The sequence below is a fragment of the Genypterus blacodes genome, unplaced genomic scaffold (genome assembly GCF_046128005.1).
Source record: "Genypterus blacodes isolate CSIRO-AG114 ecotype Tasmania unplaced genomic scaffold, CSIRO-AGI_Gbla_v1 ptg000128l_1, whole genome shotgun sequence".
In the NCBI taxonomy this organism is placed as follows: Eukaryota; Metazoa; Chordata; class Actinopteri; order Ophidiiformes; family Ophidiidae; genus Genypterus; species Genypterus blacodes.
The window spans coordinates 1,098,158-1,122,442 of NW_027466930.1; the positions used below are offsets into that span (position 1 = coordinate 1,098,158).

Sequence of the window (24,285 nt, forward strand, 5' to 3'; positions counted from 1 at the left end):
GGTGAGAGCAGCCTAACAGAGTTTTCTTACAGCAGGAATAACAACTTTAATTAGCACCTGGCCTATAGTCTTTTCAGGTGGAATCACCACATGCACAAGGCGATGATTTGAGCATACTTCAGACGCGAGGCGACATGGGCAGAAGAGAGCACACTGCAGACAAACATCATGTTATTTATTTAGATGCATCTGACATTTGGATGAAGAAGCTGTGCTCTTTATTTCTAAGTCAGACTCATACTTCCCCCGGTGCTCCGTCTTTGTTCTTGTGCCGCCGTTTTGAAAATTGCACGTATTTAATGCTGCTCGGGTTTTGAAGTGCTCATTAATTATCCACACGCTGTCTCCTTTGATTATTAGACCTCCAGTGCATTTAACTTTGAGATCTGTGCGAGGGGTCACGGATGGATGTGTTTAGCTCTTTGATTTGCGGTTGAAGCATGTTTGTGTTGTGTGTAAAGCATGTTTTACGGCCTCACACGTTTGCTGTACCGGGTTCCTCTGGGGATAAAGAGATTCTGTTGATTAATTGGATAATGGCTGGAAACAAAACTATATACAATTGGCAAACCAACAACATAAAATGAAGACACTCAGTGGCCACTTTATTAGATACAGCAATACAAACCCATATAACTCCATTATTAAATCCAACCTGTGTTTGTGTTGATTATAAGGTGTTAGGTTGTAAGGCCGCACTGAGTTAAACCTCATTGGGTTCGACAAATTACTGCCTTAGATTAAAATGGAGTTTCATACCTCCACCAAGGCCGAGAAGTCCTCTATACTCTTGTTGTTTTAGCGCCACCATCAGGTCGATTTGATGTGTCTGATTCATTCATGAGCACATTTTCTAAGCCACGCCCACTCAACTTTGGCCAATTATAGCAAAACAAAGATGAAACTTTTGAACAGTTTGGTCCTGATGATCCACAAGTGCAATTAACTACTTAACTTAAAAGCTATAGGTCACAATGTAAAGGTAGTCGCTACAGCGCCATCATCTGGCTGATCAGTATACAAACACTGGATCCTGTACAACCTGCCCACAGAGTTTATTTAAATTCATAACCAATCCAATTCAGTTTGAGACATCCTAAGGATAACACAAGTAGCCTCTTAGTGTATATTTGTATCTACATTTATATCCATATGTGCTGTCAAAGTGCCATAAGCATTTGTTCCATATTTGAAACTGGCCTGCTTCTCTCAGTGAGGCTCATCCATAGTCACAGAGTTGTTGTTCTTTCACTCCATACTTTAGAGCGAACCGCTCCTCCAGACTGACACCATGCACCCACAACAGTCTGTTCAATAACAACTCTCGTGTCTGTGCGCCATCGCTCCGAATGTGAGCTCCCACCTCTTGGCGGAGAAGTGTGAAGCTAGAGGGACTCATCTGTATTTTTGTCTAAGTCTCCAAAGTGTTTAATGAGAGTTGGCGGGGTCCTGTGTGTCGGATCAGATGGGCTCCATGCTGGGAGAGACACGGGGAGCTGTGGAGGCGGTGGCGGCGGTGGCGGCGGCGGCGGCGGCTGAGGCTAAAGCCCGAGGCTCAGAGCAGAGCACACTGATGCTCGACAGAGAGAGAAGCCAAGCTATGCAAGAGCTTATCCATTCTTCTCTCTTCTCCTGCCATCTCTCCGTCTCTCTCCCCCATCTCGATCCCATCTCATCCTCCTTCCCGTCTCCCGTGCCCCGCTGCAGTCCGTGCCGCGACCTTTCGCCCACTCCTCCGCCGCTGCACTACCTTGTGGTCACAGCCAACAGTCGTGGCAAATGTCAGATCACACCAATACTTCCTAAAACGACGGACCACCTGAGCCGACAGCGAGTAGTCAGCCTCCAGTTTGACACAATGACACAATGACTCCCGGCCCATACAAATGAGCCAAGGTGAACCTGAGGAGAATTGTTACCTGCGTGAATTATTTAGACATTGTACTGATCCCTCAGGCTCGCCAGGGGAGTTGTTAGGACCGTGACAGAAAGAAAATAAACAGACTCGGGGTGGTGGGTTTGTTTGTTGAAACGTCTCTGCATATGCATGTGTGTGTGTGTGTGTGTCGTACACATGCATGTTGACGCATGTCCACCGCTAATACCTAATAATGTATCTGGATGAAGCCTTTGTGTTTATCACCGACATGGTAAAAATGGGAGTTCACAGAGAAACACAGGGGCCATCTGGTGAGAGGCTTGTAGCGGCACGGTTTGTAATCACTCGGCGTTGTTTGTTTGGCCCCCACATTCACTCATTCTGCCTAATTTAGGTGCTGTATGTTCAGCTGGCTCAGATAGCACCAGAAAGTGGAGACTGATTGATTATATACTGTATCCAGGGTGTCAACTAACAAGCACAATACCACGTTTTCCAATTTTGGAAACCTACCAAAAAAAGAACCTCCAGGTAATAAGGTTTGTGCTGTGAATCCTGGACGACCCACTTCTCCGAGGTCATCAGCCCCCATCACAGGGCTGCGGCTTTTCTCATCATCCTTTGAACGCTGGGATTAGGTGTGGTTGCTGTGCACGCGTGTGTGTGTGTGTGTGTGCGTGTGTTGACAGGACAATGGGAGCGCGGGAGCGGCCTGCTGATCTCAGTGGTAATTGTCTACCTCCACGTGTTCTCCTCAAGGACACGGACACTGCAGGTGTCGGATGATCTCGCGCTCCGTCCGTCAGCGGCCATTGTCATTGCGAGCAGCCGGGGCTCAAACGGGCCCTCCTGCAGACCTGTGAAGAATGGTGGGGATCCTTCTGCTTCTTGACAACATGTCCAAATGGGACGCCTTCCGCTGGGCTATTATATTTCTGTCCATCCTCCCAGACCTGTACGACCTAAAACCTGTTGTGCTGTGTGATTGAAAAACAGGTGTGGTATATTTCTGTGGTTATAATGCGGAAAACTGGCAAAGCTGGCAACAATTTCCTCACGCACAACCTGGAAACACAAGAGGAGAGGTTTAGACTTAGATCTGAAACGGTATATGTGTTTATTTAGCTATTTTTAATTTTCACACACATGTAAGATCCTCAGCTGACCTGACGTTTCTGGGTAAAACTAAATAAACACATAAAGAAAATAAATCCTACATTGTTTGCTTTCATGTGTGTTCAGGGTCACCAGGTGACTTCACCTCGCTGCAACAGTTGCATTTTGCATGGAATTAGACGTCAGCCGTGACAAAATGCAAAGCTGTTATGAAATGTATGGCGTCTCTGTCCTCCTCTTTGTGTTTGTACTCGGCAGCATCTGCCTCCTCCCTCTCCTCCACTCCAAAATGACTTCTGCACGGCCATTAGTCTTGCTTTGTGGCCGAAAAAAGAGAAGTTGAATTTCATCACCTCATCCGGGCAGATGTTGATCCCGTCCCTTTATTTCACAGTGGTGTGGATAAACTCAGGGGCGACATAATATATTCATTAGGACGTAATTCGCTATTCAATCATTCTCATTCCCAGCCTGGATAATCAGCCCAGTGGCCCACGGATGGGTCCACTCAATGCCAAACAAGGACAATTATCTGATTGGTTCTGCTCTCGCTGCCAAATGGATCTGACTGCAAAGAGGCCCGGGCTGTGTCAGCATCCGGACGCACACACACACACACACACACGTACACACACACACACTCTCAAATTCTCCGGCAATCACTGGAGGACACACATGGACAGCTACACAGACGTTGCGTGGGAGAGTCTAATTCATATGCGCACATTCTCCACCTGTGTCCCAGACGTAATATGCTGGCGGTCTCTTTTAGCTCATTTTCTAAGGGAGTTGTATGAAACCAGAAAACATCATTACTCTGAACCATTATGCAATAACGCGTAAGCCGTCCTGAGCAACAGCCCCACTATCTCTCTCATGTAATATTAACCAAAGCCTTTGACCCACAGGGGGTCTCAGCTGCTCTCCGGGGGGTCAGGCACCCTGCACCCTTTACGGCGAGGATTAATGAGTGCTTAACGTTTCCTCGCCTATAGGTCAGTCAGGAGGAAGGAGGGGGTGCGGCCGGCCTAGAGGGGCACGTACTCACCGTGTCGTGCCGATTCCCGTCTGGTCCGCCTCACCCTCATATTTAGGGAGGGAAAGAGGGAGGGAGGGAGGGATGGAGGGAGACGCCGGCTCTTTTTTCCCCCCCTGAGAGCTCATTACTGCTCTTTTCCCCATTAGCCCCATGGTAACCTTCCCAAGACCTGGCGCTGTGTCACTCCCGATATCACTCACAGCCAGCACCACCAGCACCACCACCACCGCTGCACCCCCCAGCACCACCCGCAATGCCAAATTACCCCCACCTTCTTGAATTGGCCTCGCTCTCCCCGCATGCGGTAAAGCTGCCCATGTTTCCTACAGCAGAACTATTACCGAGCCATTACCATTTGTTTCATTCTGTCCGTCTTGGCGGCGGCGCGTTTGAAGCGGCGGTTCAGAGCCAAGGAGGCTGCAGGTGTAACGCACTTCTGTCTCATTCAGATAGAGGCGAAGGCAGAGGAGTGCTTACGAAAGAAATGTCCTTTTTCCTAGAACATACTTGTCCGTGTGCTTGTACAGTGCATCCGTGCCTGTTTGCATAAATCCCACACAACGTAGTATCAGTTTCCCCTGGGCCACATTGTTCTCCCTGTTCTGATTTAGCTTGTTGACAGCTGGGTCTGCCAGGTCACAGCAGCCTCGTACCACTGAGGTTTGGTTCAGTTGCATAAGTTGATTTCCATGATCAAAATAAACAAAGAATGCGGAATAGAGACAATATGGCTCTCCTCAGCAGTTTTGCACGCTTTGGTTTCCCTGTGCATCTGCTGATTTGTGTGTGTGCAAGTGGATTTGCATGTCTTTATAAAGCTCCGACTACCGGTTTCCATTCTGGAGGGAGTGGATTTGCACAGGATGGCCACTCCAGGTTTTCCTCTCATCTGTAAGGACGAAGCACCGCAGCTTTCATATCAAAGCTGCGTCTGGGTTTGACTGCATGTGAAATTAAACTCATCAATAAAAGATAAAGCACAAAAAAAAGAATAGTTCAGAGTTGTTTTTTTCCCCTGCTCACGTAGTTTTCATCTTTGTGTGTTTCCAGTTGACGGAGGTTGGAGCGAGTGGAGCAAGTGGTCGTCGTGCGGCGCTGATTGTTCCATGTGGAGGAGCAGAGAGTGCACTCAGCCCTCGCCCGGCACCGGGGGCAAAGACTGCCAGGGGGTCGACCTCCAGTCTCTCAACTGCACCAGCGAGCAGTGCCCTCAGAGTGAGTGTACGCCCACACACACACGCACACACACACACACACACACACACAAGCCGCAGAAACATCACTTCGCTATTCCACATAATTAAGCAATCAAGATATCAGTGCAGCCACTTTTCTGCACCATGAGCACTGTTTGCTTATCCCAACCAAGAGGATAAATGATAAATGATCATCTCTCGCCTCCTTCTGGCTTCTTAGCTGGGCTTCTTCTCACGGATGAAGAGTTTACCTGCCTCAGTGGGGATTCGTCTCTGATTTAAAGACGAAAGAGTGCGACAGGAACATCCGTCTCTGACACACTCTTACTGATTAAAGGACAAATCTGCGGACCAAACTTGGCTTTCTCCTACTTGTGTGACCTTTTGAGCGCTTCGGTTCCAATTAGGCCTTATGTTAGGCGTGTGTGTGACAGGATGTACAGTACAGATTCTCCTCACTTGTGCCACCTCTGCCGCACTCTCTGTCACTCTCCTGCTCATTAATAGAGCAGTGAATTAAACCCTCTCTCTTGTGATTAATACCCAACCTGCCGCTGCCTGTGCCAAAGGTCAAACCGGCTGTGAAAACACACATTTGTATGTGTGTGTTTGAGGCGGCGTGTTTGTTCACGTTGTGTGCATGCGCCTTAATGCTGTGTGCAGAGTCCTGTGCATCCGTTTTCATTTGCCTTGTAAAAAAGGCCCTGGGAAAGTGTTGCTCCTGGCCCGCGTGTCAGTAAAAGGCCATGTGCATTTGCATACAGCCAGGTTTGGAAGCAGACCTCGTCAAGCCAAAGTGGCACCGCGGGGTCCGGCGTGGAGCAGACGGACATGAAGGCAGAGCTCTGTGAGCGCCCTGCAAATATCAAAGGCGCCGAGATATTGCAGCTTCTCATCCAGAAATGATGCGACTCGGGGTGTCATCTCATAGGGGAAATGTTAGAAAACACAGGGCTGTTTGGCAGCGCGGCGTGGTAAACACACTGCGCTTTAATGGTGGATGCTGTCAACACGGGCCGCCGAGTGAATACAATTAATTATGTGTCGCGCTGCTGATTGACGTGATCAGATGATGCGTGGAGAGTCAGTGGTGGATAAGGCGGAGTATCGGGTGAGAGCTGTCGTGGTGTGTGTGTGTGTGTGTGTGTGTGTGTGTGTGTGTGTGTGTGTGTGTGTGTGTGTGTGTGTGTGTGTGTGTGTGTGTGTGTGTGTGTGAGATTGTGTGTGTGTGTGATTGTGTCAAGCAACAGCTGAATTTGGCCGGAAAAGAGCCTCTGTGCAGTGAACCAGGAAGCTGGGTCGGCCCATCATCAAAGGTCACCAGCTCCTCCCCACAGAGGAGACATATATACACAAAGATGCCACTCTCACACACACACACACACACACATACACACACACATTTACAGAGTCAATCGCTCTGTATTTACACCAACAGAGCAGAGCAGAGCGCCGGCCTCTGAAGAACGCTCGTCCCAATCTGTTACCGGCAGATGTGTTTCCATAGAAAATTGCTCCGTGAAGTTTTTATAATAAGCAAAAATCTCAAGATGCTTTTTGCACGTCAGCATCTCCAATACTTCAGCCCTGTCTGCAAGGCTATTAGCTGCGCCGGAACCCAACCCCACCCCTCCTCCTCCCCCCCCTAGAAACAATAGGCACCCTTCTCCTCCAATGTAATCCAACAACAGCGCTGCAAAGTGAGCCACTGCTACTCTGCAACCGAAGACGGCGTCTGTCAAGGAGCCTCACAAACGTCTTTAATCTCGCTCATTAGGCAGAAAATGGCACATGTCGGCTGAGGTTATTGTTTTGAGAACCGGCCAACTCTCTGGGAATCGGCGCGCAGCAGTGAAGCTCCGTGTTTCAGCTCTAAAATAAACACATCTGACCCGACGCCGCTATCGTTTTCATACGGCAAACAAAGAGCGAGATGTGGAAAATCTGCGTGGGGGAGAAATTATAAACGGCTTGGCGTCGCGCCAGAGCCAAAATGGCAGGCAGGTGTTTGGAAGGGCGCGAGGAAGGAAGGAACAATAGCGGCCGCGTGCTCGTCGGCGGCAAATTAGGACGACACACAAACAATTATTTGGCTTAATGTGTGTAATGACGGTAATAAGCTTCATTTGCAAGAGCGACTCATTCTGGGGATATGAGGCAAAAACCACTCGATTAATTTGTCTCTGTCTCCTTTCGCGTTCTGAATGGCCGCGGCGGTTTTGGGTGCCCGAGCAGCCGATGCTCCATATGCTTCCTGTTTGGCGGGGCAGGGTCACAGGCTCTGTGAGAAACCGCTGAACATTTATTTTGGGCCATATTTCACGGGGGACTGGCTGAGGGATGGGACGACTGTATTGTGGAGATAGTAATGGTCACGTTCACTTTGAGAGTTTTAGTAGCCATATTTCCCTGACCTTAAGAACTCCCGTGTTATTCATCTTCAGGCAAGTGACTGGGATTGGCCATGGGATGAAATATAGTGGCCGGTCCCTTGATAAATGCCCGGGGAAGAGGAGAGGGAGGGAAAGCTGCAAAGCTTTGTATTTATCAATGCAGCAGAGAGAAAAGAGCAGGTAGAGCAAGCTGAGGACTGTCAGCGACATCGTGCTGAAAGAGAAGAAGAGTCAAGTCGAGAACGGATCCCCGAGCAGACGAGAGGAGCCTGGAGCCGTCTGAGGTGTGAAGACAGGGGAAGGGGACAAATTGAGATTTCCTGGGGTCAACTTTGAAAACATCCTGTCAGTTTCAGTCCTGCACAGAGGTCACACACAGACACACAGACACACAGACAGACAGAGAGACAGAGAGACAGACAGACAGACAGACAGACAGAAGCTGAGTTGGAGGATGTGGTGTTAGGAGGATGAAGCGGTGGAGAGTTCCACTGTGTTGTAGCGCAGCCCGGCCAATTATAAAACCCGATTAGGGACGTCAATTAAAAGCGTGATGGATGTCCTTTCAGTTAGATGCCATCGATTTTTAACCGTGCCGAGGGGGAGGGGGGGAGGGGGGAGGGGGGGGAGAGCAGAGAGCGGTGTGCCGGTCGCGGTTGTGGCGAGTGGAGGGATCGTTTCCCTCACTGTGACACCTGGCGGGTCAGATAAAACTTCACTCAGTGATGCTCCGATAAGCCACCGGAGATGGAGAGAGAGAGAGGGGGGGGCGAGAGAGAGAGAGAGAGAGAGGAAGTGAGAGAGAGGGAGAGATCGTCTGATTGACTGACCTTATTGTCCGGCTCTAAGGATGGTATGAAGCCGGGATAAAGAAGATGGGGAGAGATACCGGATCTTTGCATCGGCGGGTAGACGGCTGCCTTTGCTTTGCCCTCAGAAAGCAAAGCGGCTAATCTGGCAGCGCTCAACCAATCAGCTCGGCCCGCTCGGCCTGTTGCTGACGGCTGTTGTGTTTTGTCTCGGGACCAGCGGAAACCCAAAAGATCGCGGCCTCGTCTGGCCTTTGACTTTCTGAGACGGCTGGATTTGGGAAGTTTAATGAGAGCTCCAACCTTTTTTTGGGGGAAGCTCACAGCGGAAAGGCGCAAAGGCCACTGAGGGTGTTTACTGTTAAGCTCGCCCACCCGAGGGAGAGGGAGGGGAGAGTTAGGCAGGTAAATGGATGATATGGAAGGTGTGTGGGGGAAGGCCGAGTATCCCATAAGACTCTTCATACGTACGCGTCCTGTGCTGATGGCGATTTGGTGTCGGGAACCGAACGCGTCGGCTGTTTATCTCCCAGCCAGTCAAGCGCCCGATTGATTGCGTGTCAAGAGATCTCAGACATTACAATGGCCGTCCGCCGAGCTCGCCTGTGTATAATCCCGCTACTTAAGGTATCAGATTGTACTGAGATAATCATCCATGAAATAGATTCTGGCATTTCTCTTAAAGACCTCTGTATGTCAGGAGGCTTTGTCCAAAGAAATGGATTTTTCAAGGAAAATGGAGACGCCAAGGACGAATGGATAAAAAAAAAAACAAGAAAAAAAAAGAGACGAGTAAGAGTGAAAGGGGGAGGGAAAGTCATTTTTACCCTTTTCCTCCTTTTCCTCTTTCGTTTCTTTAATTTAATTTCTTCCCGTCCTCATGTCACAGATTTATTAACACCAATTAAAACCTGTCAAATTGCCGCTGCCGAGGTTTCAGCCCACAGCGTCAGCGGGACGTATGCAGAGGAGAAGGAGATCACAGCCCTGAGATATTCATTGAAATTTGTCATATCTAATGTTAGTCGGGTCGTCTCTTCCGCACACATACACACACACACACACTCGTGCCAGGATGTGTTACTGCTGCTGATCGCTCAGCAACACTCGCAGGCACATGTCGTCTCTGTCATTAATTCTAATTTTCATGTTTTCCTCTCTCTCTCTCTCTCTCTCTCTCTCTCTCCCTCTCTCTCTCTCTCTCTCCCTCCCTCCCTCCCTCCCTCTCTCTCTCTCCCTCCCTCCCTCCCTCCCTCCCTCCCTCTCTCTCCCTCCCTCCCTCTCTCTCTCTGCTCCTGTCCTCCTTTTGTTGTCGACTCACCACACACATGCACACACACACACACCCACACAACCTACACTTCTTTAACCTTTGCTGCGGTTCTCGGTGGCACAAAGCCGCGCTGGTGAATCTGTCCCCCGCTCGAGTGTGTTCGCTTGACAGCACTACGCCCCCATGGCTCCCAGGGACAATGGCCTCCACCTCCGCCGCCAAATTCCCCCAGCCCAGGAAGACAGCTGTAGCAAATCCCATTCTCCTGTGAAATGCGCACGCACACACACACACACACACACACACAGTGATGTTTGTTGGGGATTGGCTGTCATCTCCATACTGTACTTTTGGGAGGAAGACACTTCCTTGCTTTTGAGAGAGAGCACGACATTCAATGAGAGGTGCTAGAATTTCATAAGTAAATCCTTCATTTTTCCGCCATGTCTCTTGGGGGTGGTGTGTGTGTGTGTGTGTGTGTGTGTATTTGTGTGTCTGTCACGGGCAGAGAGAGAAAAACAGGGCTGAAAGAACATGTTGGCATAGGATATATTTATCCAGTGCAGCAATAACATAAGCAAACACACAGTCTGCTTCAGGAAGTTGTGTCTTCTCCTCTTTGGATTGTCCACAGCTCGACGTTGAAGCCTTCACAGATGTGCTCATCGAATGTTTTGTTGCCAAACTCCAGCGACATAAAGGATTAAACTCTCATTTTCCTTCCTTTCTCTCTCTCTCTCTCTCTCTCTCTCTCTCTCTCTCTCTCTCTCTCCTCTGTAGCGGTGAGCGGGGCTGAGGACGTGGCGCTCTACGTGGGCATGGTGGCGGTGGCGCTGTGCCTCACCCTGCTGCTCATCGTGGTGGTGCTGGTCTACCGGCGCAAGAAGGAAGGCCTGGACGCCGACGTGGCCGACTCCTCCATCCTCACCACTGGCTTCCAGCCCATGGGCATCAAGCCCAGCAAGCCAGGTGTGTGGGCGCCGCGGCCACGCAGGCCTCCCCCCCGCAGCAGTAGGACACTGTTCTTTGTTCTCGGTCACTCTGTCCGTCCGTCCGTCCGTCTGCACCCTGTGAACTTTGCAACACCCACCGTGTTCATCCGTGGTTTAAGGAGGTGGTTGGAGTGTGTTTACAGTGGTTTGCCGTGTGTGTGTTTATTTGTTTTGTTTGTTTTTTCTCCGTCTGCATGACACATTATGCTTCGCCACCACCTCATTGTCAGGAAATGTACCCACTCTGTTCGCCGCCTGCCTGTGTGTAGCCTCTGAGATTTACCGGCGAGTAATAGAAATATAACTGTCTGGGCTGGACGGCGACGGTTGCCGTGCCTGTGATTCTCTGTGAAAAAGAGGGGGGGGGGGGGGAAAAGTCTTTATGCATTCTGGGTGCTAAGCTGTTTCAGAGTTCTGTTTGGAATTGATTGTGTGGTTGCTAAAGAGACAGACAGAGATATGTATGTGTGTGTGTGTGCGGGGGGGGAGGGGGGGGAGAAATTGACTGGGTTTGAGTGGAATTTGTGTTTGCGTATTGTCAGTGTGTGTGTGTGAGCGTTTGTATTTCTGTGAGAGTGACTATCTGTTTTGTGCATGTGTCTTTTTTCTGTGTTTCTTTCAGCTTGCTGTGTGTTGCGACAGCTTTGGAGAGTGTGAGGTCTGCCTTTGTGTTGTGTGTGTGTGTGTGTGTGTGTGTGTGTGTGTGTGTGTAAATGTATGAACCCCGGCGCTGATGGAGATTCACACGTTTCGCTTTTGTCTGTGTTGTTATTGTTCCAACAGAGAATTCCCATTTGCTTACCATCCAGCCCGATCTAACCACCACCACCACCAGTTACCAAGGCACCCTGCGCGCCCGCCACGACACCGTGGGCAAATTCTCCATGAGCAACGGCCCACTGCTGGACCCACTGCCCAACGGCTCACACACTCTGCACAACGGCAAGCTGAGCGCCGACCCTGGCGAGTTTGTAAGCAGGTTGACCACTCAGAGCTACTTCAAAACGCTGCCGCGCGACGTGGCCAACACCTCGTACGGAACCTTCAACTTCCTGGGAGGCAGGCTGACGCTCCCTAACACTGGTGGGTAGAACACAGCCTCCCAAATATGGAAACAAATGAAAATTCCTAATGAGACAGAAGCTGGACACTGAGAGCTGCTATTACGGATTCATTTCATCATTGTGTTTGTGTGTGTGTGTGTCTGTGTGTGTGTGTTTGTTGTGCGAGGGCTGTGAGATTTCAGTATCCTCTGAAGGATATTGAGTTTGCTGCTGTATTGCACACAAACAAGTTCCATATGAACAATTTACCATCTGCTGCTAGGCGGCGAGTTAGTGTAAAAACAAGTCATTGCTTTGGCATAAAAAGCAGAAGACGTACGAGAACACACACAGGAACTCTGGTGACACCTGCTTTATTGACACACTGCCCCTTATTGGATGTTAAACAGGGAGGATTTCTCAGCGGCTGAGTGCTATAAATGTCCCACTGTCTCACTGAAGCCCAAGAACTCAGCCTCCAAACCCCAGTGTGTGTCTGTGTGTGTGTGTGGGGGGGAGGTTATTTTATTAATAGATTTGTAATCACACAACGCTAACCCACATAAAAACGTTTCATGCGTTAATGTGGAAGCTGAGCGAGGACGTGCAATGTCATTTTTCTTTAATTATTTCTCCAAGATGAGATGATTTTCTGGAGAACACGTTTTTCTGGAGCTTCTGCTTTAATAACGTTAGAAGAAGCAGCAGAAGCGGACCGATCTGCACGCCTTGGAAGAGGAAAACGTTTACATTAAAGTGTATCATCTCTGAAATTGTTTACTGCAAACCTCCAGAAAACTATTATCCAACACAGCAATTGTCTCATTATCTTTGGGGAACATAAGACACGGGATCTGGAGGGGATGATCTTGTTATGGCTGGAAAATAACTTTTAAGAATAATGCCTCTGCACGTCCTCGCTCTGCTTCTGTACATTAGAGGCACTCGGCCGCATTTCTGTCCGTTCTACAAATTACTTTGTTCTAAAACTCGTGAAGAAAATGATGAATTCCACATTTGACAATTGAACAGATCAAGTGCTTTTTTCTGCGTTTTTTTTTTCTAACTCAATGAATTCAAAATAATCGCTTCCGGCATTTACACTATCTAAAACATTGAATTTCAAATGTTCTGTCAGTAACCTACATCCACACTGTAGCATCAACCATCAAAAAGAATACAAACGAGTGCAGTGATGGCAGTGAAGTGTGTTTACCCGACACACTGCTCCCTAGATTCTGAGAATGAAAACTGGAGCAATTTATTCCAATTAGGGCCCCTCGCTTATGACGGAGCTGGCTGAGTTTGCGAGCTAATGTCCACGACTGTCAGCTGTACGGTCAGAGCCTATTTTGGGGGAACATCGATAGTCCATTAGATTAGTCTGATAGTATACAAAGGTCCACCATCATTAGTCCTCTTTTGCTTCACCACTTCACATTAGCTGAGCGTGGAGTTTATGTAATAACTCTGGAGCGGTGTGTGTGTGTGTGTGTGTGTGTGTGTGTGTGTGTGTGTGTGTGTGTGTGTGTGTGTGTGTGTGTGTGTGTGTGTGTGTGTGTGTGTGTGTGTGTGTGTGTGTGTGTGTGTTCTCACGCTCAGATTAAAGGATGACAGTACCAGGATGCCAGTGTCTTGAGGGAGAAAAGGTTTTTTTTTTCCTCTCCTCCCGTCTTCCCTGCCGTCTCTCCTTGTCGCTCCTCTGTATCTCTTTTGCAGATATTCTATGCATGGATTGAGTCAAAGGCGTGCAGACTGCGCCGCACACTGGCACCCATGTTCTCGCTCCCCCGAACACTAAAAACAACATTTGCATGCATCCGTTCGCCCAGAGACACACTGTCATTTTCACACACTTTTTCGATGCGTGGAAGAAGTCATGGTTTATAGATGCAGACATGGCCGGGCCTGCTCACACACCTTCATCTTATTCAAACAGATGGTTTTACAACCAACTTTACAGTCCGCTGTCACATAGTCGCTGTTTGTAGTACATTTTAAATGGGATTCTAAGTGGATAATTTGGCACGACAATCACAACAACAAACGCAGCAACACTCAAACTGCCTCAGTCGCTCTCTCGCTATTCTCCGAGGTGCATTCCAGCATTCTCTTGGGGAAGCACAATTTTCCTGGAGTGGTCTGTTGCACGGCCTCACTTATCTACTTGGTGGCAGACAGAGGACATTTAAAGCGCGTTGCCTTGTGCGCTTTTGTCTCAGCTAATTGTTGACCGTGGGGACGTGTGCCACGTGTCGGCTGCTGGTGCAGAGATTTGCATCTACTGTACCTGACGGAGGCTGCCTCTGACCTTCACAATAGATTTGTTTTTTGTTTTCGCTGCCACGCAGTTTTATCGAGCCGGCCGGATTCCTTTGTGAAGCGACAAAAGCGTTGTTCAATCAGAACAAATGAGCCTGTCTCACTCTTCTCTCCCTTTTGTTGTTATTTGCATTAGGAATCAGCCTGCTCATTCCTCCTGAGGCCATCCCCAGAGGAAAGATCTATGAGATTTATCTCACTGTTCAGAGGAAGGAAGATTTAAGGTGGGTCTGTTAAACGCTGCCTAACTGGCAGGCTTCCCTGGATGCCACTAGGCTGTTTGTTTTGATGCTGTACTGTTCCATTAGGAAAGGCTTAAGAGTGTGTGCCAGTGCTGTGGAGGAGGCATGTAAATAAATAACGTGCCCTTTTAGCGGGATGTGCAGTATTTAAGTTAAATGAATTGTTTGGTAAACACTGTTTATCCGGCTTGCTGGATTTATCCACAGAAGGTTCAGCTTCCCTTACTAGGCTGTGACTCTGTAACATTATTATTCAGTATTCATAACTTGGTCCAAATAGTGGAGTGCACTCAGCAGGTCTTCATTACTTCCTGTTACAGCTGCTAGATAATTTGCAGCGGTGACAGTATCATATCCTGCTTACAACAGAGCTGTAAATTCTGAATAATGTCACCCTGAGTAAGAGCCCTTCTCTCATGCTCCATCACAACTCATTCTCTCTCCCGCCCTCCCTCCCTCCCTTCCCCTCTCTCCATGTAGGTTACCCCTGGCCGGCTGCCAGACCCTGCTCAGCCCCATCGTGAGTTGTGGCCCTCCGGGGGTGGTCCTGAGCCGGCCGGTTATCCTCAGCATGGACCACTGCTCTGACGCATGCCTCGATAACTGGGCCGTCCGCCTCAAGAAGCAGAACTACGAGGGTGCTTGGGAGGTGAGACGGCACTATATCTCCTGCACTGATCCTCTAAAGAAAGATTAAGTTGCCACCCGGTGAATTTGTTAAGTCTTCCCTGACTCACTGCAAGAAAGCCGAAATTTGCTCCGTGTCGCTGGGAAGCTTCCTCTGTAAAGCACTCAAAGCTGTATAGTTGGAAGTAGTTATAGCCGAACTCTCATTGACTCTGTGGGGAATATATTAACCACCAGGTGTGTTCCTGTTGGGCTGGAACAAAAGCCTGAGTTCACTTGGCGTGCTGTTCCTCAGGTTGCTAGGCAACAGATTTCTCAAAACAGAAATTCTCTAAGCAAATTACTAATCCTCAAAGTACTCTTCTGAGTGCTCCTTGACCACTTTGACCAGGGCTACCAATTACCCAGTTCCCTTCCCATTTCTGTCCATGAAATTCAAAAGTAACCAGCGCTGCAAGACTCCAATAGGGAGGAAGCACCAGCCTCCGCACACACTTCCACACACTCACGTGCACTCCTGCCCAAGCAAACAAATGCGTTTTGAGGCAGTATACTCATCTCACCAATCCAGAGAGATTGCAAAGGGTGCTGGTGGGCTTTGGAGTGTTAGTAGGTCTTCTTTCATGTTCGATATTGTGCATAAATTATTCAGCCTCCCCGTGTGTGGTGGAGGTGGGGTGTCTGTGGGATGGATTGGCCTGTCTGAGGCAGAGGTTAGACCAGCACTTTTAATCATCGGCCGGCCCAAATATAGCCCAGCGGACCTGCCTCCGCGGCCACCACAGGGAGGAGTGCCAGGTGGACAACGGAATGAGAGAGAGAGAGAAAGAATGAAAGGAATAAAAGGAATAAAAGTAGCAAAGTAGATTAAGTTAAGCAACATGTAGAAGAACGATCAGAGAGAGAGCTAGATTGAAAAATATGACCAGCCCAAGTATGAAGAGGAAAAACAAAAGGAAGAAGATGAAAATAGATGGCTGAAAGAAAAGACTTGGAAAAGCACAAGGACGGAAATAAATTGCTCGAGTGAGCGAGCGTGCGGCCGCGTAATTGAGCCACCTCGCGCCGCGCTCCACTCCAAGAAGACATAAAAGTAAGACTGCGGTGTGGTTGCATAGGAAAAGATTCGTGTCGATAATAATTCTATTGATCGAGCTGGTGTCGGGTTGAATCGATCTCGGAGGTTTGCTGCTGGAGCTCCTGAGTGCTCTCTTCAGCTTGATTGGTTAATGGGGAGAGTCAGTGAATTGGCGTGATGGGATTTTAGGGAAACCGCCAGTCCAATTTGTCCCCATGATATTAGCTGTCTCATAAAACTCCTCACTCACCCCTCCCCCTCTCTTCCTATCCGCCTCCTTGCGATGGGATGTGATACTTTTACAAGGAGATCATGTTTATTAGAGCTGATAACACGTATTAAAAGCTTTAGTGACGTGAGAGGCTGCTTCTCTCACGTGTTCAATTCTGTCCCGGTCCCATCTGTGCCAATTAATGCTTAGCACTTTGCTCCACCAGGCAGCTGCTGTGTGTTATTGTGCAGGTATACTGGGAAAATTGGCTTCTACCTTTTTTTTCCCAAACAGATCAGAAAGAGGCAGAAGGAAATCCCAATAATCCAATATTTGCTGTATTTCTACAGTCTTTCCTTTCTCCAGCACCATCTATTCTTGCCAGGAATCTATGGGAGTCTCCTTTCATGTCAATCGAGCACCTCGTTCATGCATTATTAACTAAATTGATAGTGTTCTATAGGATGTGTGTCTTTGTGTGTCTATATGTCAGATTGGAGTAAGCATGCTGCAGTGAAAAGGGAATATGAAGCAAGAACAAAGTATTCCTTTGTTCTGGTCGAAATTGTTACTAAGATGCTTGTGTATAACAGAGCTTTAGCTTTGGTTTTCCTTTGTCATACCTCAGGTGAAATACAGCTTGATGCTTTGAAACTGCCCTCAAACTACCCTCCTGACAACCCTTTCACCAACACACACACACCCACGCACACACATCTAACACCCGGGAAAACGCATTACCCCTGCCTCCCTACATAAATTGGGTGCCTGACCTTGTATCCGCACCTTGTTTTTGCCCCCTGCCACCTCCTTCAGGACGTCCTGCTGATGGGGGAGGAGCTGGTGTCGGAGCCCTATTACTGCCAACTGGAGGCCGAGACGTGTCGGCTGTTCGCGGAGCAGCTGGGCAGCTTCGCCCTGGTGGGAGAGTCACTCCACATGGGCGCTGCCAAGCGCCTGAGGCTGGTGCTCTTCTCCGACGCCTACTGCTCCACGCTGGAGTACAACATCAGGGTCTACTGCATGGACGACACGCAGGACGTCTTCAAGGTAAATTGTGACAAATGCAGTGCTGGCTGTTACTCTGTTTGGTTGGCAGGGTGCTTGAAATTGCAAGAGTGGAGCGGTTTCGCATCAGCTGCGTGATCGACAGGCTATTATGCATAATAGCGTTGTCTGTCACATTGGAAGGTTAGTAGAAATGGTTGCAGACATGTAGGAGTTAGGCGTAGCCATGGCAAATTGAACAATATTGCAGGGCTGATTACACCATGTGCACTTCAAGGGTGTGGGATTTGTGGAGCCGATGTTCCCTCCCCATGCATATCGAAACAATGCATATGTCCGGCTTAATACTGGTAAACAGTGAACGTGTGTCTGTGTGTGTGCTTGTGTGTCTCTCTGTGTGTGTGGGTTTCATGCAGGGATGTCTCATTCAGTTCTGCTTGGCTTGCCATGGGCCCGAGAAGTTTCCCTTCACGTAGCTCAGCACCATATTTCCCTTCTGTTTCCTGCTCTCCACACGGACAGAGTGTAATCAAGCACTAATGCCTGCTTCCCTCCCCCGAGGACTGCCTCTGAGTAGCCTGTTAAGATTTCATTTGCATGGTTAATTAGTAAATTAAAAGGAGAGCCTGTCCCAATCCTTTCCCAGCGAGCCGATGCTCTCTCTCCCTCTCTCTCTCTCCTTCCCTCTCCCTCTCCCTCCCTCCCCTCCATCCCCCCCCAGAGCTCCACTGTTCCTCTGACACCGCCCACAGCCACAAGTGCCACTTCCCACTCAAGTCCACTTTTTGCCCGACACAATGACTGACCCGCTTATACAGAGGAGTGCCCACCCACACAATCTACGGGTGGCAGTGAGAAATAAACAACCGAAGCTCCGACTTGGACTTAATTTAGCACTCTGAGATATGTCGAGGGATAGACTTTTTTTTTAGGTTCCGTCAGCCTCACTTCTGCCCCTGCTGAATTCTGTTTCTGACAACTGCTGTCTGAGAGGAGGCGCACTTAGGGAAATTGCAAGCTGACATCTAATTGTGTTCTGATGCATGTATAAATATATGAAAAATGTAGCATATGAGCAGTAAACATTTATACAAACGATTCACCCCCGCAGAGGAAGAATATTTTTCCCAGATGGGTATCATCACTTTTGTTTACTTGGTAGTAATGATGAGCTCTCTTTATAAATTCAGATCATCAGATGTTTTGCTTCAATGTCACTGCTGAAACGACCTTGTAAGTCCTGTGTTGAAAGCAAGAAGGCTGCAGTACACAAAAACTCTCTCTCTCTCTCACTTGCTCTCTGTCTCTCTCTGTCTCTCTCTCTTTTTCCTCCCCCCCACCCAGCTCTTGCTCTGCTGGTCTCCCACTCTATGAGCCAGGAAAAAGGACATCTGAGCTTGTTGACTCCAGCACTTGTGCTGCCACACTCTGCGGCTCCCTTGACGCCCTTGAGTGCATTAGCTCTCAGTCTCTCTCACAACCTGGTCCTGTGGTAAGCCACGGTGTCTCCAGGGTTTTGTAGTTTTAAGTGAGTGATTTAGAACGTGGCCCACGCTGTTTAGTAATCTCGACTTCACACTGCTCTTGGTGCTATTATGAAGGGAGCAGTTCATTTAGCAAGTACATTAACCACTTTGAGCGGAGATTAAACTTCCCTGGAGAGATCCTGCCTAATCACTAATCACTATCTTTAAAATGCACCATTTATGATTAGACTTTCACTATGGCTGCCATTAGAGTTAACCGCCGTGTGTAACGGTGGTGGGGAAGCAGTTGGTGGCACGGTGGTGTGGCACAGGAATTATTTTTCTGTTTTGGTGAAGCTTTGCATCCTGATCCTTACGCAACCTTTTCCAGTCAGGAAAGTTTTGCATGCATTAATGTGAGTAAAGAGTTCAATTTCTGATGGAGAAAGTGACAGCGTTTTGCTGCCTTGCCTTTCGGCTGTTCAGCAATTGAGGAATCTAAAGGGGAGCTTGGGGTTTTTTCCTCAGTCTCACTGCTAGCTGTCAGTTTGTTCTGACAAGCTTCAGCAAGACTGTCAGACAAGTCAGCAAGACTGACATCCATATATATTGTACTCTCTGACAAATACACATACACTTAGACTAGCTGTACCATGCAATCTCTCATCTCCCAATTAAAGCAGATTAGAACCAATGTTATTGTCTTTGATCCTGAGTGTGCAGGGACTCTGGGGAAACGGTGACATTTCCGTCTGATGCTTGCCGTATGTTAGCCGTGCTCTGCCGGGACCAATTAAGTTAATATTTAATGTGTGTCCCGCTCTTGATGGGCCCAGCCAAAGCTGGCGCAGCAGCAGAGACACGATCGGCGTTCTGTAGCACCCTGGCTGTGCACTTTGCTGTTCCCAGCTAGACCTCGGGGAGATCATCACTGATGTTCTGCCATCCCCCGACTGATTGAAACACCTGCAGTGAACCGAGACTCCAGCTCAGAACAGAGGTAGACATAAAACCAACGACTAATTAAACTGGAAGGGTGCCTGACAAAGGTTCCTTGGTTTTTGGACTTAAATACGGTGGAGTTTCCTCTGTTAATTTAGCACAGAGCCCTTTCAGTCAGATTTCAGTGTGAAGTATAAGACGCTTCCCGGCTCTGCATAATGCATAATATGCCGGATCAGAAACAAAATATACCCGCGTATTTTGATGGCTAAATGTTCACCCTTTACTCCCACATGTCTGTGTTTTATAAGTGCTCAGTTGTTGGTCGATGTCTCACAGTGAAAACATGCACAATGATTTATAAACCGCCCACTTTCTGTCAGATTTATTTTTTACGGGGTTCAATCGCAGCTCTGTTCCTCTGTTATTGAGCGCTGTGCTACTTGAGGGTACATCAGAAATACTGACGCAGTGGAGTTTGTAATGAATTATTTAGTTCTTTTTAAATTTATTTTATACATTATAAAGACATTTTATTGACGTGTATTGTAAAACAAATCCTTTATCATAATTCATGTAATGAGGCCAACCTTTTCAGCCTCTGTCTCTTAATTGTAAACCTGTATCTTCTGTTAAATAGGTGTTTAATGGATGTACTCAGCTGCTTTAACAGTGGCTCCTGAATTCTTTTTACAGTATTTGACCTCAAGCTAGGATTCTTAATTGTGTTTAAAGGCCTCGTAAACTGTTTATGTTCTCCAACAGTGACGTGTGCTCACTCGCTCCTAAGCAGAATGCCACAATTATGCTGTCCTTGTTTTAAATGTGATTCTTTAATGTATCGGAGAGAGGAAACATAGTTTGTAAAGAGTAAAATACAAACAATCCCTTCCATCTGTGTCGTTACTGTGAGGGGGGGTGGAAAAGCAGTAATTCGTGGCATTAAGTTAAACAGGACAGTCTGCTTTATCACCGAGCTCAGCTGAGAAATTGTTTCCATATTACATTTCTGTGTCCTCGTGTTTTCCTCTACTCCGCTCTATGATTTATCAGGCAGAGTGCACATCTTTTCCCTAACAAACACAGTTCCCATTTATAAGCGAGCAGACAAGTCCCTTCTATTTGTAGTTATTAATCAGAGTTGACTGTAGCGGGCACGGCCACTGGAGCCCAGACTGATAGACTCTCAGTCAGAGAGGAAAAGCCTGTCGCACCGCGCTGACAAATACACAGATTTACGGAGCCACATAGCCCAGCTACTCTCTATAAATAAATACATTTACCTGAAAAGAGCACAACTAAAAATGGATTATTCCTATCAACGCACGTTTTATTGAACGTATAATGTTAAGGGATAATGCCTTGGCAGCGGGTAGCACTACAGCTTTTTATACTATTACATACCAAAGACATACATTATACCTTACAGTATATTAATTTAAGTTATTATTTATTACAAGCTCCCCCGTTGAGTAGTCCCATTTTCTGACTCTGTGCTAGGTTAGCAACCATGCTGCTACATAAACAAAGGCAGCTGAGTCATGTCCTGCTAGCTAGCTACATAGAAGCAGCCCTTCAGGGGTTAAAGTGAAATTAAATGTCCATTATTAATTTGCGATATGCAACACAGTGAGCTTGACGTCTTTCGGGTTTTGACTCTTTTCAGTGTGAAAACCTGACATGTATTTTTGTTAGGTAGCATCAATACCACAGGAGGGAAAGTTAGTTCATAGCTAGCAAGGGATGCTGGCAACTCTCAGCGTAGTGAGACAAAGTGGCTCGGCTATGTGAGACAGCAGCAAATGCTCTAGTTAGTTGGGGAACCTCCCTGTTATCAAGTTTAGTGGTCATTATTAAGAAAGTAATTGCCAGTTTGCTGCCACGATTGATCAGAATTACACATTACAGAGAGCAGAAACGGTTATCATCTTATTGATGATGTACCCTGTGGGTTTGACTAATTAACCAATCAGTTGCTGTTTATAATCCATATCGGTTAGTTACTTTAGTTAGAACAGATTATAAGACAGCAGCTCACAGGGGGAAAGCTTGACCTCAGCACAGTTCAACACTGGGTGAGATTAAAATACTTTCATTTCCAGCCTCCAGCTCCCTCGTTTCCTTTTTATATAGGCCTCCATTAATACTTTTGATTTGCATGTTTCTGCGTCAGACAGTTGGGTTTTGGTTGGCGAGAGTTGAGTGCAGTCGCTAACCTCTTTCTGTCAGCTCCAGCCCAAAGAGATTAGCCACAGTGTGTCTAGCTTCCCGGTGGAGCCCGGCCCCAGTCCAGCCCGGCCCCAGCTTTGAGCTCCATCTTTAGGTCTAAGCGGAGAGGATGAAGACGACGGTGGGGAGCTGGCAGGGGGGGGGAGAGACGAGCAAGAATTGTAAAGGCGGTTGAAGTCATAGAAAACTGTAGCCGTGATTGCAGTAATCCTGTTATCTCTCCTACTAAAGCTGGCCACTCGTGTGACCTGAAGACACAAATGTTAAGCTGCCTCCGTCTCTGCTCTCTCTTGCTCTTTTTACTCTCTCATGCTCGCTCTCGCTCTCTTTAGCCGGCCTCATTGAATGTCAGGGGGTGGTCTTGGCACCGCCTGACTCGAAATTCACAGTCTTCACACACACCACAGGCTATCTTTAATTCCGTCAGAACAGAAGGGGTTTTTTCTCCTGCAGTACTCGGACTTCTTGTCCTGCTCATGCATCTTAATGTTCCTGCTGTTGTAAAGGGTCACAATGTCTAAGAGAGCCGCGCGTTTTATCTTTAGTTAATGGAAACACAATTTAGTTTGGCGTGTGTGATTAATATGCGATCGGATAAACTAATTCAAACCTTGCATTGTTGCCCTCGTGAAAGAATAAATAATACGGTCAAATTTAGCTTCTCATCTATTAGCGGCCTCACACTGTCATTTGTTAACGGGATAATGGGGCGTAAAGAGGCCCATTATTCTCTCGGTCCGGAACATATGCTGGATTCCTGCGCACAAACACACACCAACACACACACAGGTGCTCACAAACAAATATTATACATGCAGTACAAGCAGGACAACACAGTATATAGACACATTCACAGGCGTATCATTGGATGTGGCGTTGCAGCCTGGCGTGTTAACTGGCCGTCCGTGTTGTGTTTTGATGGTAATCTTACCGTGTTATCTGTGAACCCGCCTGCCTCCAGACAGGAGAGTTTGGTATTCACGGTGGGATCTACACGTTGATAATAAGATAATTGGCATTCTGCAGTCTTTCTCTGGCTACCAGCCGTATAGATCTTCTGTTAGGTCAAAGTCCTGATCAAAGTCCACCAGTCCCAATTTGCAATGCTAATCACCCCCAGCGAATAATTGTGCTTAAGAACTGTGTTAAATGAACCTCTCTGGAAACCCCCATAATGTGCCTTTTGTCAGTGTAAGAGGCATAATAACAGAGAGCTTTTAATTCTGTGGAGAATGCACTGCCCTCTGTTATTAACTCATTAGACCTCAACGCTTTGATTCAGAACCATTGTCTGACCTTTCCAGTCTCAGTTAGCGGGCTGGATAGAAACACAAAGGCTTTAGCATGGCGGCGTGGCACGGCGAGGCGAGGCGAAATTGCCAGATAACCACGTACGCAGATGAACACGGTGATCACTGTGTTAAACGTTCTTCGCCATTAGCGAGGCGAATGTAATCAAGACAGACGACCACAAGGGAGGCCGTATCTATAGAAACGGGAGGATCCGCGCTAAGAAAAACAGGAATTAGCCAACGCGGGGGTAAGTGCTCATTCAGCGCCGCGCGATACAGTGTGATCGCATCAAGTCACAGAAGCAGGTAGAGATTCCAAACGGATAATTAACGTCCTCCTTTCTATTATAATTGGAATCGGTCTGCCCCATTCCAGGGAAAGAGTGCAGAAAATTGAATCAGTGTTGTGCGGATAGAAATTACTGCCGTTCTCCATCTTAATTAAATATCTTTGCGGAAATCATACCACGGGCAACCACGCTGGCATGCAGCACTCTCCAACATATGGCCATTATCCACACACACGCTCTACACACACAGCTTCCTCTCTCGGAGCTGTTGTCTTTGAGACGTGTCTCCTAAACGCCCAGGCACATTCTTGCTGCTTTCCCTCTGCTGACATCTTGTTTCTCTCCTCCCAGAGATGAAAAGAACACATCTGATTTTCAAGGTCTTCCCACACCGCCGCACTAATTTCAGACATCCACTCCTCTCCTCTGTAATCTGGCCCTCTGACTTGAGCGTCAGTTAGTGTATGCCAATGCCATCCAAAGTATTAAATTCTTGAGGAGCCCTTCAGCGTCCAGCTCAGAATGAATTGATAGATCAGAGGAAAATGCAGTCGACATTATCATCCCATTCCAGATGGTCATTTGGATGGCAACAAATGGTCCACCGAGTGAGTCCCACAGAGATTAAAATATTAAGCATGCATTTACAAATCTCTCCTGGCACAAAAGCAAAAATGAAATTAAGGAGATTCACCATGCGAGAACAATGAGCAGTTGACTAATGGCTCATTCACTTACTTCATCACAGCCCAGGTAGCTAGTAGGCCTGGGTGGCTGCTGTATTTGCATGCTAATGCAGTTCCTGAAAGCCAGACACACACACACATGCGCACACACA

General features: G+C 47.7%; 1 protein-coding gene across 1 annotated transcript in view; it reads left to right on the plus strand.

The window, feature by feature from the left end:
- Positions 1-24,285, plus strand: part of unc5a (unc-5 netrin receptor A) — a 115,104-nt gene that overhangs the window by 81,816 nt on the left and 9,003 nt on the right. The window contains exons 7-12 of the mRNA XM_076162749.1: positions 5,085-5,249; positions 10,486-10,716; positions 11,481-11,780; positions 14,199-14,286; positions 14,785-14,953; positions 17,037-17,270. Coding sequence (XP_076018864.1) covers positions 5,085-5,249; positions 10,486-10,716; positions 11,481-11,780; positions 14,199-14,286; positions 14,785-14,953; positions 17,037-17,270 — 1,187 coding nt within the window. The remainder of the gene's footprint in view (positions 1-5,084; positions 5,250-10,485; positions 10,717-11,480; positions 11,781-14,198; positions 14,287-14,784; positions 14,954-17,036; positions 17,271-24,285) is intronic.